This window comes from Dendrobates tinctorius, unplaced genomic scaffold (genome assembly GCF_039654945.1).
Source record: "Dendrobates tinctorius isolate UK_male_01 unplaced genomic scaffold, ASM3965494v1 ptg000011l, whole genome shotgun sequence".
Taxonomy (NCBI): domain Eukaryota; kingdom Metazoa; phylum Chordata; class Amphibia; order Anura; family Dendrobatidae; genus Dendrobates; species Dendrobates tinctorius.
Window position 1 is genome coordinate 53,483,447 of NW_027361679.1, and position 17,433 is coordinate 53,500,879.

The 17,433-nt window shown below is 45.3% G+C and overlaps 1 protein-coding gene and 1 long non-coding RNA gene across 2 annotated transcripts in view; one reads left to right on the forward strand and one right to left on the reverse strand.

The window, feature by feature from the left end:
* The window catches only part of SARAF (store-operated calcium entry associated regulatory factor), a 32,690-nt gene extending 15,739 nt beyond the window's left edge, over positions 1 to 16,951 (forward strand). Inside the window, exons 5-6 of the mRNA XM_073542325.1 lie at positions 5,129 to 5,247; positions 14,749 to 16,951. Of these exons, the coding sequence (XP_073398426.1) occupies positions 5,129 to 5,247; positions 14,749 to 14,774 (145 nt within the window). The 3' untranslated portion in view covers positions 14,775 to 16,951. The remainder of the gene's footprint in view (positions 1 to 5,128; positions 5,248 to 14,748) is intronic.
* LOC141047290 (uncharacterized) lies at positions 8,069 to 9,806 on the reverse strand. Its single transcript, XR_012219769.1, has 2 exons — positions 8,824 to 9,806; positions 8,069 to 8,282 (listed from the first exon to the last, which is right to left on the reverse strand). It is a non-coding gene; the product is annotated as an uncharacterized lncRNA (long non-coding RNA).
* Positions 16,952 to 17,433: the final 482 nt, after the last annotated feature.

Genomic DNA, 17,433 nt, shown 5'->3' on the forward strand with positions numbered 1-17,433 from the left:
AAGCTACTAAAATCATCTAGCAGCCAATGATTAATGAACACCATCCTGTGGCGGACCTGCAGCCTTCATCGGCTAGCCGCAGCAGCTCCCATCAATGGGGTTGTCTTTAGTGAAACCATTTTCCTTGATTTAAAAGGGGTTTACACCAAAAATATGTTTAAAAAAGTTTGTAGGATCATCCCTTCTAAACCATCAATATATGGGCATGCAGGTCATAGAAAATTGAATAAAATGATACCCTGATATCTGCAGTTCAATGTTTTATTCCAGAGGAATTCATATTTTTCTTAATATGTAAATGAGCTGCCCACAGACCTTCTGGGGGTGTAGGCTTGTGCAAATCCTTCTGGCTCTTCATGTAATTCCAGACAGACTCGATGATGTTGAGATCAGTTGTCTACTGAAGCCATATCATCACTTTTAGGACTCCTTGTTCTTCTTTAAACTGAAGATAGTTCTTAATGATATTGGCTGTATATTTGGGGTTGTTATCCTGCTGCAGAATAAATTTGGAGCCAATCAGACACCTCCATGATGGTACAGTATCTTGAAAAAGTATTCATACCTCCTGAACTTTTCCCACATTTTTTCACATTACACCCACAAGCGTAAATGTATTTTATTTGGATTTGGTGATATACCAACGCAAATTAGCAAGTATTTGTAAAGTGTAAAGGCAGCACGGTGTCTCAGTGGATAGCCTTGCAGCGCTGGGGTCCTGGGTTCAAATCCCACCAAGGACAACATCTGCAATGAGTATGCATGTTCTCCACGTGTTTGCGTGGGTTTCCTCTGGGTACTCCGGTTTCTTCCCATATTCCAAAGACATACTGATAGGGAATTTAGATTGTGAGCCCCAACGGGGATCGTGCCAATGTCTGTAAAGCGCTGTGGAATTAATGGCGCTGTATAAGTGAGTAAAAATAAATATATGCTAGTTTTCTAAATATTTTAAAAGTATAAATCTGAAAATTGTGCCTTGTATTTAGCCACCCTGTGTGTCAATACTTTGTGGGACCACCATTCGCAATTCCGAAATTTTTGACCAATTGTTCTTTGCAAACTAGCTCTAGCTCAGTGAGATTGGATGGCAAGCATCTGTGAACAGAAATTTCCAAGTCTTAAGGCCCCGTCTCACTAAGCGATCTCGGTAGCGAGATCGCTGCTGAGTCACAACTTTTGTGACGTAGCAGCGATCTCACCAGCGAGATCGCTGTGTGTGACAGCGATCAGCGAGCGGCCCCCCTGCCGGTATAGCTGATCGCTGGAAGAAACCTCTGGACATATTTTTTGTCGCTGGTCTCCCGCTGGCCAGCACGCATCGCTGCGTGTGACAGGCGGGAGACCAGCGATCAGGTGTAAAAAAAAATAATAAAAAAAAATATAGTTATTCTCACCTTCCGACGTCCCGTTCAGCCATCCCGCCTCTCTCCACGCTCCGGTCCCAGTGATCCTTTGCACGAATGACCGCGAGACTTTGTTATCCCTCGAGACCGTGACATCTCGCGGTCATTCGTGCAAAGGATCACTGGGACCGGAGCGTGGAGAGAGGCGGGATGGCTGAACGGGACGTCGGAAGGTGAGAATAACTATATTCTTTATTTTGATTCTATTTTTTTACAGCGATGGCGGGCACTCGGCATCGCTGTGCTGATCGCTGGTGAAGCTGTCTGTGTGACAGCTCACCAGCGATCACATAGCGACTTACTAGCGATCCTGACACCTTCATATCGGTGTCGGGATCGCTGGTAAGTCGCTTAGTGTGACGGGGCCTTTACTACAGATTCTCAATGGGATTTAGGCCTGGACTTTGACTGGGCCATTCAAACACATGAATATACTTTGATTTAAACAATTCCACTGTCAATTTAGCAGTATGTTTAGGGTCGTTATCCTGCTGGAAGGTGAATCTACTCTCCATTCTCAAATCTTTTGCAGCCTCAAACAGGTTTTTAAATCCTGGATTGCCCTGTTTTTAAGTCCAACCATCTTTTTATCAACTCTGATCAGCTTCCCTGTCCCTGCTGAATAAAAGCACCTCCACAGCATGATGCTGCCACCACCATGTTTGACAGTGGTGATGGTGTTTTCAAGGTAATGTACAGTTTTAGCTTTCCGCTGCACATAGCAATTTTGTCTTTAGCTCAAAAAGTTCTAATTTGGTCTCATCTGACCAGAGCACCCTCTTCCACATGCTCGCTGTGTCTCCTATATGGCAAACAGGACTTCTTATGGCTTGCTTTCAAAAAAGTCTTTCTTCAATTGTTCCATAAATGCCAGATTTGTGGCGTATATGACTAATAATTGTCCAGTGGACAGAATCTCCCACTTGAACTGTGGATCTCTGCAGCTCCTCCAGAGTGACTGTGGGGCTCTTGGCTCCTTCTCTAATTAGTACACTCCTCGTTTGGGATGTCAGTTTTAAGTGGATGTCCATGTCTTCTTACATTTGCAGTTGTGCCATTCTTTTTTCATGATGGATTGAACAGTACTCCCTGAGATTTTCAGAGCCTTGGGTATTTTGTTTTTTTAACCTAATACTGCATTATTATTCTCCACAACTTTATACCAGACCTATCTCAAGGGTTTTTTTGGTTTTCATGATGCTGCTTAATCCATAATATTCTCAATCAAACCTCTGAGGCCTTCACAGAACAGCTGTAGTTATACTGAGAATAAATTACACGCTGGTCGTCTGTTTTTTTAATTATGTGACTTCAGGAGCCAATTGGTCACTCAGGATTTTATTTCTGGGTGTCAGACTACAGGGGGCTGAATACAAATACACGTCACATTTTTCAGATCTATATTTTTAAAATAATTAGAAAACCGTGTATCATGCCCATTACACTTCACAAATACTTGCTACTTTATGTTGGTTTATCACATAAAATCCCAATAAAGTAATGCATGTAATGTCCACCATGCTTCACTGGTGCGTGCACACATTTATTATTGTAGCAGTCTCCAGCCCTTCGGTGAACAAAATATTTTCTGTTAGTCAAATATTTTACTTTTTGACTCACCAGTCCAGAGCACCAGAGTGAAATCATTTGGCCTTGTCTCCATGTGGAATGTATAAGTTTTTGGCTGCAGTCCCTCTTTGAAGACCACTCTGGCCAGACTGCTCTAAATAGTAGATGGGCATTGCTGAATCTCACAAGCTGTTGACAATTCTGAGCTCATGGCACTGCTCGACATTTTCCAATTTCAAATGGAAGTAAGCATAATATGTCTTTCATCTGCTGCAATAAGTTTCTTTGCCTGACCAGTTTGTCTCCGGTCCTCAGCGTTGCCCATTTTTGAGTCCTCAATGTTGATAAATACAGGCAAATCTATAAAATAACAGGCTAAGCGTCTCTGTCTGAAGCCTCTATAGACTGCGCAAGCGCGACGTGCCTCCGCAGTCTGGCTCTAGACCGAATGAGGCATTCAGTGGTGAGGAGTGTGTATGGCGCCGGAAATGGCGGGACGCATGCACACTGCATACCGCTATTTCCAGCGCCATACTTACCTGACCGGGAGGAGCATTGCCGCAGCGCTTCTCTTCGGCCATAGACCGGGGCAGGAGTGCGGCTGGAATCGCGCATGTGCATAGCGCGATCCGGCGCCATTTTACTGAAGACACATTTGCAGTGTGTCTTCAGCAATATGGTGCCGGAAAGCGCTATGGGCATGCGCGTACTCCGGCGTCAGACTCCTCCCCCGGCCTCCAGCAGAACGTGACAGCGCTGGAACACAGGAAAGAAGCATGAATGTTTTTTTGTTTTTTTTGTATGTGTGTAGTTTAATAGGGGTGAGGGGGATCATGCATACCAGGATAAGGGGGGTGAGGGGACCACACATACCAGGATAAGGGGGGTGAGGGGACCACACATACCAGGAAAGGGGGGTGAGGGGACCACGCATACCAGGAAAGGGGGGTGAGGGGACCACGCATACCAGGAAAGGGGGGTGAGGGGACCACGCATACCAGGAAAGGGGGGTGAGGGGACCACGCATACCAGGAAAGGGGGGTGAGGGGACCACGCATACCAGGATTGGGGGGTGAGGGGTAGCATGCATACCAGGATTGGAGGATGAGGAGACCATGCATACCAAGGAAAGGGGGGTGGGAGGACCATACATACCAGGAATGGGGGTGAAGGGACCATGCATACCAGGATAGGGGGTGAGAGGACCATGCATACCAGGATAGGGGGTGAAGGGACCATGCATACCAGGATGGGGGGGGGGGTGAGAGGACCATGCATATCAGGATAATGGGGGGTGAGAGGACCATGCATATCAGGATAATGGGGGGTGAGAGGACCATGCATACCAGGATAAGGGGGGGGGGGGGTGAGAGGACCATGCATACCAGGATAAGGGGGCGGTGAGAGGGCCATGCATACCAGGATTGGGGAGTGAGGGGGCCATGCATACCAGGATTGGGGGGTGAGGGGTACCATGCATACCAGTATAAGTGGGGGGGGGGTGAGAGGACCATGCATACCAGGATTGGGGGATGATGGGTACCATGCATACCAGGATTGGGGGGGTGAGAGGACCATGCATACCAGGATACGGGAGTGAGAGGACCATACATACCAGGATAGGGGGATGAGGGGACCATGCTTACCAGGATTGGGGAGTGAGGGGGCCATGCATACCAGGATTGGGGGGTGAGGGGTACAATGCATACCAGGATTGGGAGGTGAGAGGACCATGCATACCAGGATAGGGGGGTGAAGGGACCATGCATACCAGGATACGGGAGTGAGAGGACCATACATACCAGGATAGGGGGTGAGGGGACCATGCTTACCAGGATTGGGGAGTGAGGGGGGCCATGCATACCAGGATTGGGGGATGAGGGGTGCCATGCACACCAGGATAGGAGGGGGGCAGCACATACCAGGATGCGAGACCATATACCAATAAAAATGCTCACCACCCGGGCATAGAATGGGTTCATAGCTAGTACTTGTATATCATGTGATACAATCAGGGAGACGTCTGGGATATTACTGCTATTTTAGAAAGCAATCATACTTTGCAACTTTTTTTTTTCCCACATTTGCCTAAAACTTTTGTACTATCATGTGTTTGTATATAATATATCTACATAATGTTTTTTCTCACCTAGAGCTAGAACACACCATTATTCACCAAGTTCGCCATATTACAACACATGGAGTGGACCTTCTTATTCTGGACCTGTTCATGGCGACTCTCAGCCAAGTTCTGGTGCCAGAACAGCATCAGGTAAGATAATTCGTACAGAATGGTATTCTCATAGACTGTCACTAGCTCCCTTCCCCCAAATTCCCACCAGTGGGTTGCTGCAAAATACTATTGTGTTTCAAAACCCTCATCTTTGTATGGCCATTCTTAAAAAGTAGTGAACAACCCCTCAACTCTGGGGTATGAATACTTTTTTTTTTTTTTATATAGTAAAGTGCCCGATATATTGCCCAATAACAATTAACCCTTTACGTCCTCTTTAAAATGTCCCGTACGTGTGCATCACGTCTGGTCCAAGGGTATGGAGTGGGCTCGAGCTGAATTGGCTCCACACAAGGCAGGTGTAGGCCACAGATCAGAACTTGCTACAATCACTGCTTTTTAACCATTGAAATGCTGCTGTCCATCTCTGACGTGGCATTTAAATGTCGCATCTGCAAAGCACAATCATTCCGCTGCTTGTGAGCCGTGACGTAATTGTGGGAAGCTGATAGGCTCCTGGCTGCCATGGTAACCTATATACTACACTCTAGGTAAATCCAGGTTTGTGCCCCCAAGGGGGATGAACAAATTAGGTAAAGAGTATTTGAAAATAAAAAAAATTTCTAAACTATTTTTATAAATAAAAAATTACAAAAGTTTAAACCAGCCTCGTCCTCCCAACTTAAAAATAATGTTTAAATCATTTGGAAAAGTCTGATCTATTAACAGGTAATGCATACAGTAAATTCTATATAAGAAGTAAAAAGGCCAGAATTGCTGTTTTGTTGCTGTATTTGCTCTAGCAAAAGCCACAAAAAGCGATGAAAACATCTGTACGCTCAATATGGCATCTATAAAAGGGAGCCTAAGAAGGTCAAATGGTTAATTGTTTTCTTTTTTAATCTGGTCTATAAAGCTCAGTGTGTGTGTGTGTGTGTGTGTGTGTGTGTGTGTGTGTGTGTGTGTGTGTGTGTGTGTGTGTGTGTGTGTGTGTGTGTGTGTGTGTGTGTGTGTGTGTGTGTGTGTGTGTGTCCGGGATTGGCATCTGCACCGTCGCAGCTACAGCCACAAAATTTTACACAGTCACACGTCTGAACCCCGAGAGCGTCATAGGCTATGTTGTGAGGAGAAATTTTAACCCCGCGCGTTCTAATTCACCAAACAATTTTGCCTATTATTCTTATCATTTCTATGGTGTTATCGTCCTTCTGTAAAGCTGGAAATAACACAATTTATTACCGTGCCGACACAGACCATCCTCTGACACAGACTGCAGGGGGAGCCCAGTATCACACAGGATAGGATTATATACACGGCTCAGCAGTCAGTATCACACAGGATAGGATTAGATACACAGCTCAGCAGGCAGTATCACACAGGATAGGATCAGATACAGGGCTCAGCAGTCACTATCACACAGGAGAGGATTCGATACACAGCTCAGCAGTCAGTATCACACAGGATAGGATTAGATACACGGCTCAGCAGTCAGTATCACACAGGATAGGATTAGATACAAAGCTCAGCAGTCAGTATCACACAGGAGAGGATTAGATACACGGATCAGCAGTCAGTATCACACAGGAGAGGATTAGATACAGAGCTGAGCAGTCAGTATCACACAGGAGAGGATTAGATACAGAGCTGAGCAGTCAGTATCACACAGGATAGAATTAGATACACAGCTCAGCAATCAGTATCACACAGGATAGGATTAGATACACGTCTTAGCAGTCAGTATCACACAGGATAGGATTAGATACACGGCTCAGCAGTCAGTATCACACAGGATAGGATTAGATACAAAGCTCAGCAGTCAGTATCACGCAGGATAGGAATAGATACACGGCTCTGCAGTCAGTATCACACAGGATAGGATTAGATACACAGCTCAGCAGTCAGTATCACACAGGATAGGATTAGATATAAAGCTCAGCAGTCAGTATCACACAGGAGAGGATTAGATACACGGCTCAGCAGTCAGTATCACGCAGGATAGGATTAGATACAAAGCTCAGCAGGCAGTATTACACAGGATAGGATTAGATACACAGCTCAGCAGGCAGTATTACACAGGATAGGATTAGATACACAGCTCAGCAGGCAGTATCACACAGGATAGGATTAGATACACAGCTCAGCAGGCAGTATTACACAGGATAGGATTAGATACACAGCTCAGCAGGCAGTATCACACCGGATAGGATTAGATACACAGCTCAGCAGGCAGTATTACACAGGATAGGATTAGATACACAGCTCAGCAGGCAGTATCACACAGGATAGGATTAGATACACAGCTCAGCAGGCAGTATTACACAGGATATGATTAGATACACAGCTCAGCAGGCAGTATCACACAGGATAGGATTAGATACACAGCTCAGCAGGCAGTATTACACAGGATAGGATTAGATACACAGCTCAGCAGGCAGTATTACACAGGATAGGATTAGATACACAGCTCAGCAGGCACAGCAGGCAGTATCACACAGGATAGGATTAGATACACAGCTCAGCAGGCAGTATCACACAGCATAGGATTAGATACACAGCTCAGCAGGCAGTATCACACAGGATAGGATTAGATACAAAGCTCAGCAGTCAGTATCACGCAGGATAGGATTAGATACAAAGCTCAGCAGTCAGTATCACGCAGGATAGGATTAGATACACGGCTCAGCAGTCAGTATCACACAGGATAGGATCAGATACACGGCTCAGCAGTCGGTAACACACGATAGGATTAGATACACAGCTCAGCAGGCAGTATCACACAGGATAGGGTTAGATACACAGCTCAGAAACAGGATGTGCCAAAGGAGAGGACATTTTCATTCCAAGAACTCCACTCATTCCATCTGATTTATTTTTTGATTTTATACGCCTCCAGTTTCCAGTTCAACTGCTATTTGCAATGTCTATTAACAATGCTCAGGGACAGTCCTTGAAAGTAGTAGGGATCGATTTGCAATCTCCATGCTTTTCTCATGGTCAGCTTTACGTGGTCTGTTCAAGAGTTGGAACTGCCAAAAATCTGTTCATCTTTGCACCGAAAGGAAAAGCCAAAACTCCTGAACGAGTTGAAAATAAAATATTATCAATACTTGGGTAATCGTTTAGCTAATTTGTGTTGCAAATCTGTAGTGTTGAATATATGATGTGAAATGTTTTTATGTGCAATATAATCATTATAATTTGTTATAACTAACCACATTTGGTTACTGTGCCCAGGCACTGCCGGGCTCTTCAGTATGTATGTATGTATATATATATATATCTATATCTATATATATATATCCTACAAAATTACTCCCATACGAGACATATATAATGAATAAATAACTCTTTATTGAAAATTACATGACAAGACTATATAATATTAATAGAAATATAAAATCAAAGTTATTTATTAAGTAAATATGTCTCGTATGGGATTAAGACAGCCTGGCAGTTAGAAAGTAAGCCATCACATAGGTTCATCAATGGAGAAATAAAATGTTTTCTTTTTTCCTTTTCACCCCATTTGGATTTTTCCCCATTTTTCAGTACAAATTGAAAAATGAATAGTGTTATTCAAAAGTACAACTCTTCCTTAAAGGAAAAAAAACAAACCTCATATGTCCTGTTGATGTAAAAATAAAGTTATGACTCTTGGAAGTGTAGGAAAAACAAAAAATTGATCGGCTGGGAAGAGGATAAAATTGGGTGTAGTCTGGATTGTCACTGCTGGCCTTCTGTGGTGTATACTGTTGGGGCTGAAGAATATAAATCCATCACACTTCTATTTCCTGCAGCACCTCTTCTGGCTATTAATCACAGGAGACAATGAGGCTGCAGTATATACAATATGAGACATTAGGGCTGCAGCATATACATCACAGGAGACACTGGGACTGAAGCATACAACAGGAGACATTGAAGCTGCAGCATATACATCACAAGAGACACGGGCTTAAGTGCATACAGTAGGAGACATTGCGGCTGGAGCATATACATCACATTAGACACGTGGGCTGGAGCATATACAAAAGATGTTGGAGCTGGAGTATTTACCGTATTTTTTGGACTATAAGACACACTTTTTTCCTCCAAAAATGTGGAGGAAAATGGGGGGGGGGGGTGTCTTATAGTCTGGATGTATCGGCTGTGGTGGATGGGTGGGGGAGCGGCAGCGGCGAACCACAGGAGGCTGGAGCCGGCAACTGCGGCTAACTCCTGTGCCCGCTGCTAAAGAGAAATGAATATTCACTTCATTCCACACCGTTGGGCGTGGAAGGCAATAAATATTCATTTCTCTTTAATAGCGTCTTGGTATGATTGGCCCCCAACCCTGGTGCTGGTATGCTTGGCCCCATTCTTTTCCTGGTATGATTGGTCCCGAACCCCCATCCTGGTATGCATGGCCCCATCCGAAAACATTAAAAAAACCAAACCATTACACTTACCTTCCCAGCGTCCTGCTCCGTTGCAAGCAGCTGCTTTATGCTTGTAAGCAGCGCATGGCAGGGACGTCATGCGCTACTTGCAAACCGAAGGGCAGCTGCTGGGACTGTGCGTGCAGAGAGCAGTGAGTATTCATTGCTCTTCAGTAGTATGAACAGTGTCAGCCGCCGACTTCCTGCTGCTGCCGGCGGTCACGTGTGCCGCTACTTAAGAGAAATGAATATTCACCTCTCTCCCCACCCAGATTATTGAATATTCATTTCTCTTAAGTAGCGGCACACGTGACCAACTGGCAGCAGCAGGAAGCTAGCGGCTGATACTGTGCACGCTACTGAAGAGCAATGAATACTCACTGCTCTCGGTGTGCAGGGCAGTGAGTATTCCGGTAGCTGTTCCCTGCTTGTGAGCAGCGCATGACGTCCCTGGCAGGATAGCGATGAGGGGGGACTATTCCTACCATGATAGCGATGAGGGGGGACCATTCCTACCAGGATAGGGATGAGGGGGACTAATCCTACCAGGATAGGGATCAGGGGGGAACATTTCTACCAGGATAGGGTTGAGGAATCCATGCATACCAAGATAGGGATGAGGGGGCCATGCATACCAGGGTAGGGATGAGAAGGCCCTGTGTATAAGGATGGGAGTGAGGGGACCATAAATACCAGGATAGGGGATATTAAGTACAGAATTAACCAAATTTTTTTTTCTCTGTGTCTATTTTTTTCCCCTAATTTCATCGACTAAAACCTAGGTGCATCTTATGGTCCAGTGTGCCTAAGGGGTATGTGCACACGCTGCGGTTTTGGCCCTGCAGAACTGCAGCATTTCCGCAGACATGGTACTTTACCATGTTAGCCTATGGGTTTTAAAAACCGCAGTGCTCACGCTGCGGTTTTTTACCTGCGGAAAAGCTGCGTTTTTTTTTCCGCAGCATGTCAATTGTTTCTGCGGATTCTGCTGCGGTTTGCCACCTATTCCATTGTCCAGGTGTCAAATCGCAGGGCAAAACCGCAGGTCACTTTACCTGCGGTTCTGCAGGAAAAAACCCGCAGGTGAATCTGCAGTGTGTGCACATACCCTTATAGCCCTTAAAATACGGCACATCCCAGGAAACACTGTTGCTGCCTCTGCTGTCCTCATCTGTGGGATAGGAGTTCAGAGCACGCTAACTTTGCCCACATAGAACACCCTGGCACTGGCAAGGGTTGAGACGTGATTCTCCATTGCGTGCTCGCAGTGCCAGAAGGAATTATTATGCCGATGGACAACAAAATGAGGCTGCTGATCCAAGCATTGCGGTCCCTGGGAGTTTGCCCTGGGTTAGAAGGAGGTCCCTTTTTTTTCCTTAGCAGCCATGTAATGTGATTGTGGGGTGCTGATAGGTTGCCATTGTAGTTGGGGGGCATAACAGTGGCCCCTAGGTCTGTGATCTTGGGCCTTATCACAGATTAAAAGGCCCAAACTGGCGGTGGCAACTTAGCTTATGTATACTGTATGTACCAATATATACTTATCTACAACATACACTCTAGCAACTGGCAATATAGCAGGGTGCTATCCGAAGCCCCCGATACACTGTAGATAATGATCATTCAGTTGGCAGATATCTTGCTCAGCTCTTCCAGTACCGCATTTATTTCCGGGAGAACAAAAGGATCAGATCCCTTTAAAAATTAAGGCTAAGTTCACATTGTGCATTTTTTGCTGCTTTATGTTCTTTTTATGCTAATTTTCAGCTGTGTTTTATAGTACCAGCTATGTTTGAGATTTCAGAAATCTCCTGCATACACGTTGTATTTTTTGTCATCAGTATTTTGTGCTTCGCTTGTTTTTGTTTTTTTGGACATAGAGCATGTCACTTCTTTCAGCGTTTTTCACCCATTGAATTGAATGGAAAAATGCATGACAAAAAATGCACGAAAACCGCCGCACAAACTGCTTTCCTACCAAGTGCTCAGGATTTGCGGCAGAAGAAAAACACCCAGTGTGAACTTAGCCTTAAGGAGCACCTTGCTAGGCCTAAGCCCGAAATGAGGCGCCGAGTTCTGGTGGCACGTCACTAATCACTGCCAGTATGTGCTGTAAAGAGGTGACTGTTCCCCCAGGTGTCTTATTTCTCTGTTATATTCTGGATTTGTAGAAAGTACTTCTTTTTGGTGACTGACAGTCCACTGCTGCTCTCTGAAGTGAAGATAATGGTATTTTAGCTGCATGAGCATTTCTAGAGAGGCGGCTACACGGCACATGTCACTACAGGTCACTGCACCCATCAGCTGGCCACCAACCAAAGTCTGCCGGCCCTGCTGTTTGAACAGCTTGGAGAAAACAAATAAGTGAACTCTGCCCTGCCCCGCCATAGAAAAATATCTAGGACCTCTTAAGAAATAGGCTCGGCTTTGAACACCATTGCAAATATAGGAGTGTTGACCGTTTGTAGGCTCTATAGTCCTTGCAGAAGGTAGGGCCAAGAAGTAACTACAACCAGAAGGAAATATACTGGAAAGGAATGTATTGGTAGAGATATGGTGACTGTTGGATCCAGTAATCTCTTTTATTGACACAACAAGCCGTCCAACATCGCTGGAATCAGGGTCTCTGCCCCTACATCATGCTGCTCTCAGGTTAAATAGCAAAAACCTGCTGACAGATTCCCTTTAAATAAAAGCACACACCTACAGGACACTCGGGTCACCTCCTCCATTTGGTCACAGATGACAGGAGACAGGTGCTGAGTGTCAGGGGACCACTGACTGATGGGCTGCAGTGGTCTCATTGTGTCTGAGACAGAAGAAAGAGCTAGGAGACAGTTTATTACAATCAGCTTACAAGGAACATGTCCACTGCAGCCAATCAGCGGCTGCCATGGCAACCTGACGCCTCTGCCCCCTTTCCAGCTAGAAGAATCGAGCATACCGGAGATGCGGGGGTCTGGGAGACGTGTAGCTTTTTTTTTTTTTTTCCTTTCCTCTTTATTATAGGAGAATCAGACCCATTTTTAAACTAATAAAAAGTGGTGGAGAAAACCTTTTATATACACTTTTCAATCCTTAAGCTGCCAGGACAATTTTGACTAATTTGAAAAACACAAAACTTTAATTTTTTCAAATAAAGGAACCATATTGACGAGCCCTAGATTTTCTGACAAAAAGTGTAATGTGTACGTCTGGAAATGAAATCATCAGAAGTAACTACACTTAACATTGACACTGCAACAAGGAGAAGTTGTGGAATTCTGGAAGTCACAGGATCAATAGACATGGAAATGATGAAGAAATAGAGACTTTTTTTTGCAAAACCCCTCCATTTAACAGAATCGAGTATTGAGTATAAATGCCACATACAAAAATACACACAGGCGTTGGCATGCTAAGAATGAGGCTGGTTGTCTGAGGAAACGTCTGCCATGCTGAATGGACTCGGGTGCCCCAAGAGCCACTGCTGGCAGCTTCCTTTGCAATTGCCGACCAATGACGTCCCAGATGTGCTCGATGGAAGACCATTCCAGAGACTACAGAGGCTATGGTAGTTGGTTTAGGCCATTCAGGCTGCTCATAGTAGATTGTCCTTTGTCGTTCCTATTTGTGCATTACCTAGGTTATTCATATTTCTACATTAATGTATATTTTTTACATGCACTTTGACCTTGGTATTTTTAACTTAATCATAGTAGCATGAGTGGCCTTATCGTTTTGAAAAATGGCTCCTGGGAAATGTTGAAATGGCCGTACCACTGGTTCCATGAGCAAATCACCGAGCTGTTAGACTGTGTGCCCACAATGGGGTTTTGACGCCGTGTATTTTCTATCGTCAAAATGCAGCTTCTTTAAAAGCTTCAGCAAAATGGATGCGATTTACGGAAATCCTTTTCCCACTGGGCTTTTGTTTTGTTTTTTTTCCTCAGCGTAAAGTGACCTGTGGCGTAAACGGACCAAGTCAATTCCTCTTGTAACTACGCCGAGTTATAGATTTACCCCATAAAATTGCAGTAGATTCAGAAAGTAAAAAATGCATATGCGTTTCTGTGGCAAAAATGTATGAAAAACATATGTAATTCACCTTTGTATCAATAAAGTTTTGTCAAAGTCAAATACCAGGAAATAACAAAAAGAAAACAGCGTTATTTAAAGCATGACACACTAACAAGAGACGAAAACGGCAGCATCAAAAAAAGAGAAAGATGTGAACGTAATCTTATTTTGCCTAATAAAACTCATCTGAGGGACTGAGCCTTGGTGTACCTAGGAAGAAGAATACAGAGGGGACCAGATCCTATATATTATGCCACCCCACACCATAATCCCGGGAGTAGGACCAGTGTGCTCCTGGGTCCTCATCAGATTCTAAGACGGCTGTGGAGGCTGGAATGGAGGTCTGTCCTCTTCAGGGAGAAGTCCCGCTTCTGTCTTGAATGCAATGATAGTCTGGAGACATGCACACCCATTATAATGTATGGGGGCGCGGACGTGTCCCTGTGCCCCCCTTGCGCAGACGTGTCCCTGCCCCCCCCCCACGCGCGGACGTGTCCCTGTCCCCCCCCCCCCCCCCCCACACACACACACACGGACGTGTCCCTGTCTCCCCCCCCCCCCCCCCCCCCGGTGCGGTCGTGTCCCTGTCCCCCACGCGCGGATGTGTCCCTGCGCCCCCACACGCAGACGTGTCCCTGCCTCCCCCACACGGATGTGTCCCTGTCCCCCCCCCCCCCCACACACACACACACACACACACGCGCGCGCAGTCGTGTCTGTCAAACCCCCCCCACGCGCGTACGTGTCCCTGTGTCAACCCCCCCCCCGCGCGCGGTCGTGTCCCTGTCCCTCCCCCACGCGCGGTCGTGTCCCTGTCCCTCCCCCACGCGCGGTCGTGTCCCTGTCCCTCCCCCACGCGCGGTCGTGTCCCTGCGCCCCCACACGTAGACATGCCCATTTTTTATTACAACTGTCTTGTTCTAACTGAAAAGTAATGTGGCGTTCTATATGTAATTAAAATAGCATCTCATGCCCATTACCCATCTACTGGAAAAAATAGGAGGCGGCCATCTGTTCTCCATCCTCATTAGTTGTAGTAATGTAATTTTTGTTTTGCTTTAAGGTTTCGGTGGCACAAAAAGAAGGTAAGAAGATGAATGAGGAATCTGACGTGTGAAGAACAGCGGGATCAGAACTCCATTAAATATGTGTATTGGAGCGGGTGCTTGTAGGATTTTCTTGGTGTCTTTTTTGTACTGTGAAATAGATTAATATATTTTCATGAAACTTTATGCAAAACCGCATTCCTACTGTCAGCTTTTGCTAGTTACTGTGTTTGCAGGTAAAATACGTTTTAATGCTTAGAATAAAGAATAATCTGTAGCTTTGCTTCATATATTACATTTGCTCTAGTTCAGCCAGGTATGACAAACGTGAGGCGCAGAATTTAGCATTTTCTACACTCCCGTTTTTTAGCATGTAGGTCATACAGTTTGGCACAAATGTTGTGACTTTTTGTGCCTGGCCCAGTAACTTTTCTAGAAGACGACTGGGCTAAGCAAAAAGGGGGATAGGACCAGTCGCTACACGACAAATTTACTATAATGTATACCAGAAAACTGGTACTTTCTACCAGAAATGTTCTCCAACTCACAGCTGGCATAGATTTTATCTTCCATAGCACTGATAGCCCAAAGATGCCCACATTTATTAAAGAAAGGTCCTGTCCCTAATCACTTTTTCGTTGATTGCATTAACTGTATTGTTATGTTGAGTAATAACTTAAAAGGGTATTCCCATCTCCAAGATCCCAATATGTAGGTATAATAATATTAGCAAATGGCTCCAATTAGAAATGTAGCATAGTTCTTCTGATTAGCTATATCACTAAACCCACATGCAGCGCATTGCAGTAGCTTAGCTATCCCTTGTTACCACCACTCATATGGTGAGTTAGTTGATAGTTCCCACTACTTGAACAACTCCTCATACCCCACGCTTGCCCCCGATTTAAAATTAAAAAAGCCTATACTCACCTCTCATGCCGGCGCCGCTCTCATGGTGTCAACACTGACTCCCCTCGTGCGATTGTGACACGTGACCCCCGGCGCCCAATCAGTGCTGGCATCCCTGTCCCCTCTTCCTGTCGAATTGAACATAAAGAGGAAGTCCGGGGTGCAGCTTATAACTCTGACTTCCTCTTCATGCTCAAAACGTCTAAAGGCAGGGCCAGTGACACCAGCGCTGATTGGGCGCCAGGATCACGACACAGCAGGAGAGCGAAGCCGTACAGGAACGGGAGGCTGGTATAACCTTTTTTATTTTATCAGGGCCAATCGTGGGGCATGCAAAGGTGTTATCCTGGACAACCTCTCTAAGCTACTGCAATGCCCTGCACATGGGATAAGCGACATAGTTTATCAGAAGAACTATACTACATTTCTAATTGGAGGGTTTTGCTAATACTATTATTATTACACCTACTACATATTGGGATGGGATTTCTGAGATGGGATTACTCCTTTATAAAGGATTTTCTGAGAGTAATATTGCATTTTTAGAAAGCATTCACCAAATCCAACATTTCAGCACTCATTTTTATCTTAAAAAGCTATTGTCCACTACTGACAACTCCAGCTTAATCTATTTGGGACCCTAATTAAAAAGAGAACAGTGGATGGTCACCTCTGGCAGCAACGCCGTTCCTGCATTGTCGGTGCCTCTGTTTCCAGACATTAGCTAGTTGTGTCATGCGCTGCTTGCGGCCACTCGTCAGCTGCAGCCTTTACCATTTCATCAGGGCAGACTTTTGCCCCCACTGAGTATGGATAAGCAGCAGCTAAACAGTGGCCGCTGATTGACTGCAGCCTGCACGTGGCACAAGTTACTGTCCAGGAACAGCGGCTCAAACATCACTGGAATGGCGCCACTACAGGTAGCACATACTCTTTGTATTTCTCTTATTTGGAGTCCTAAACTGATTAAGCTGGGATTGTCAGTAGTGGACAAGCCCTGTATTGATGGCAGAGATTCCCATGCCCGTTCCATCAAAATTGACATCAAAACCATAAGAAATACACGTGCATAGGGTCTGTCCTATATGTTTCCCTTACGCAGATGTATAGAATTGCTCTCTTACCTGGTGTGTGGCTAGTGCCTGCTATAGCATGTGGTCACATTCTGATGCTATATACGCTGAGTGCGATAACAGGACAGCCAGGCTTGGACCTTTTTAGTTCTGGATTTACTGTAATGCAGAATGAGTAACAATTATCTTATGTTCTCATTAAAGCTGTACTTGACGAGAAATAAATCTGGCGATCTGATGTGAAAGTGTGCGCTTTACTGTGTGGCTTTGACAAAGTGAACATGTAGGTCACGTGTGGCCTGCATTGTTACATCAGGGTGGAGATACCCTTGTAGTGCCCGTCAGTGAGTAAGAAGGGGTTTCTCAGCATCCCATCTATAAGCCAGGGTAGCTGTAATGTGTATGGGCGGCTCCCTACATTTTCCACCTTTATGGGGTCCTTCATCTGGGGTGGAGTAGCAGCCACTCTCATCCACATACTGTGGGGAAAGTCAAGGTAGAAATTGAGATTTTAATACCTCACCATGTCACGTTCTGTTGCAGATCAGTAGCAAGTTTACTCCAAGAAGTTCTTTGGTGAAGTCAGAAAGCCCGGTTCATCAAGGCAGACATTGTTCACACCGTTCTTCATGAGGAGACTCTTCTGATTCACAAAGAAGCGTGTACCCCTTCACGAATCAGGAGGGTCAGACGAGTGGCGCACTTTGCCACAAATTCTAC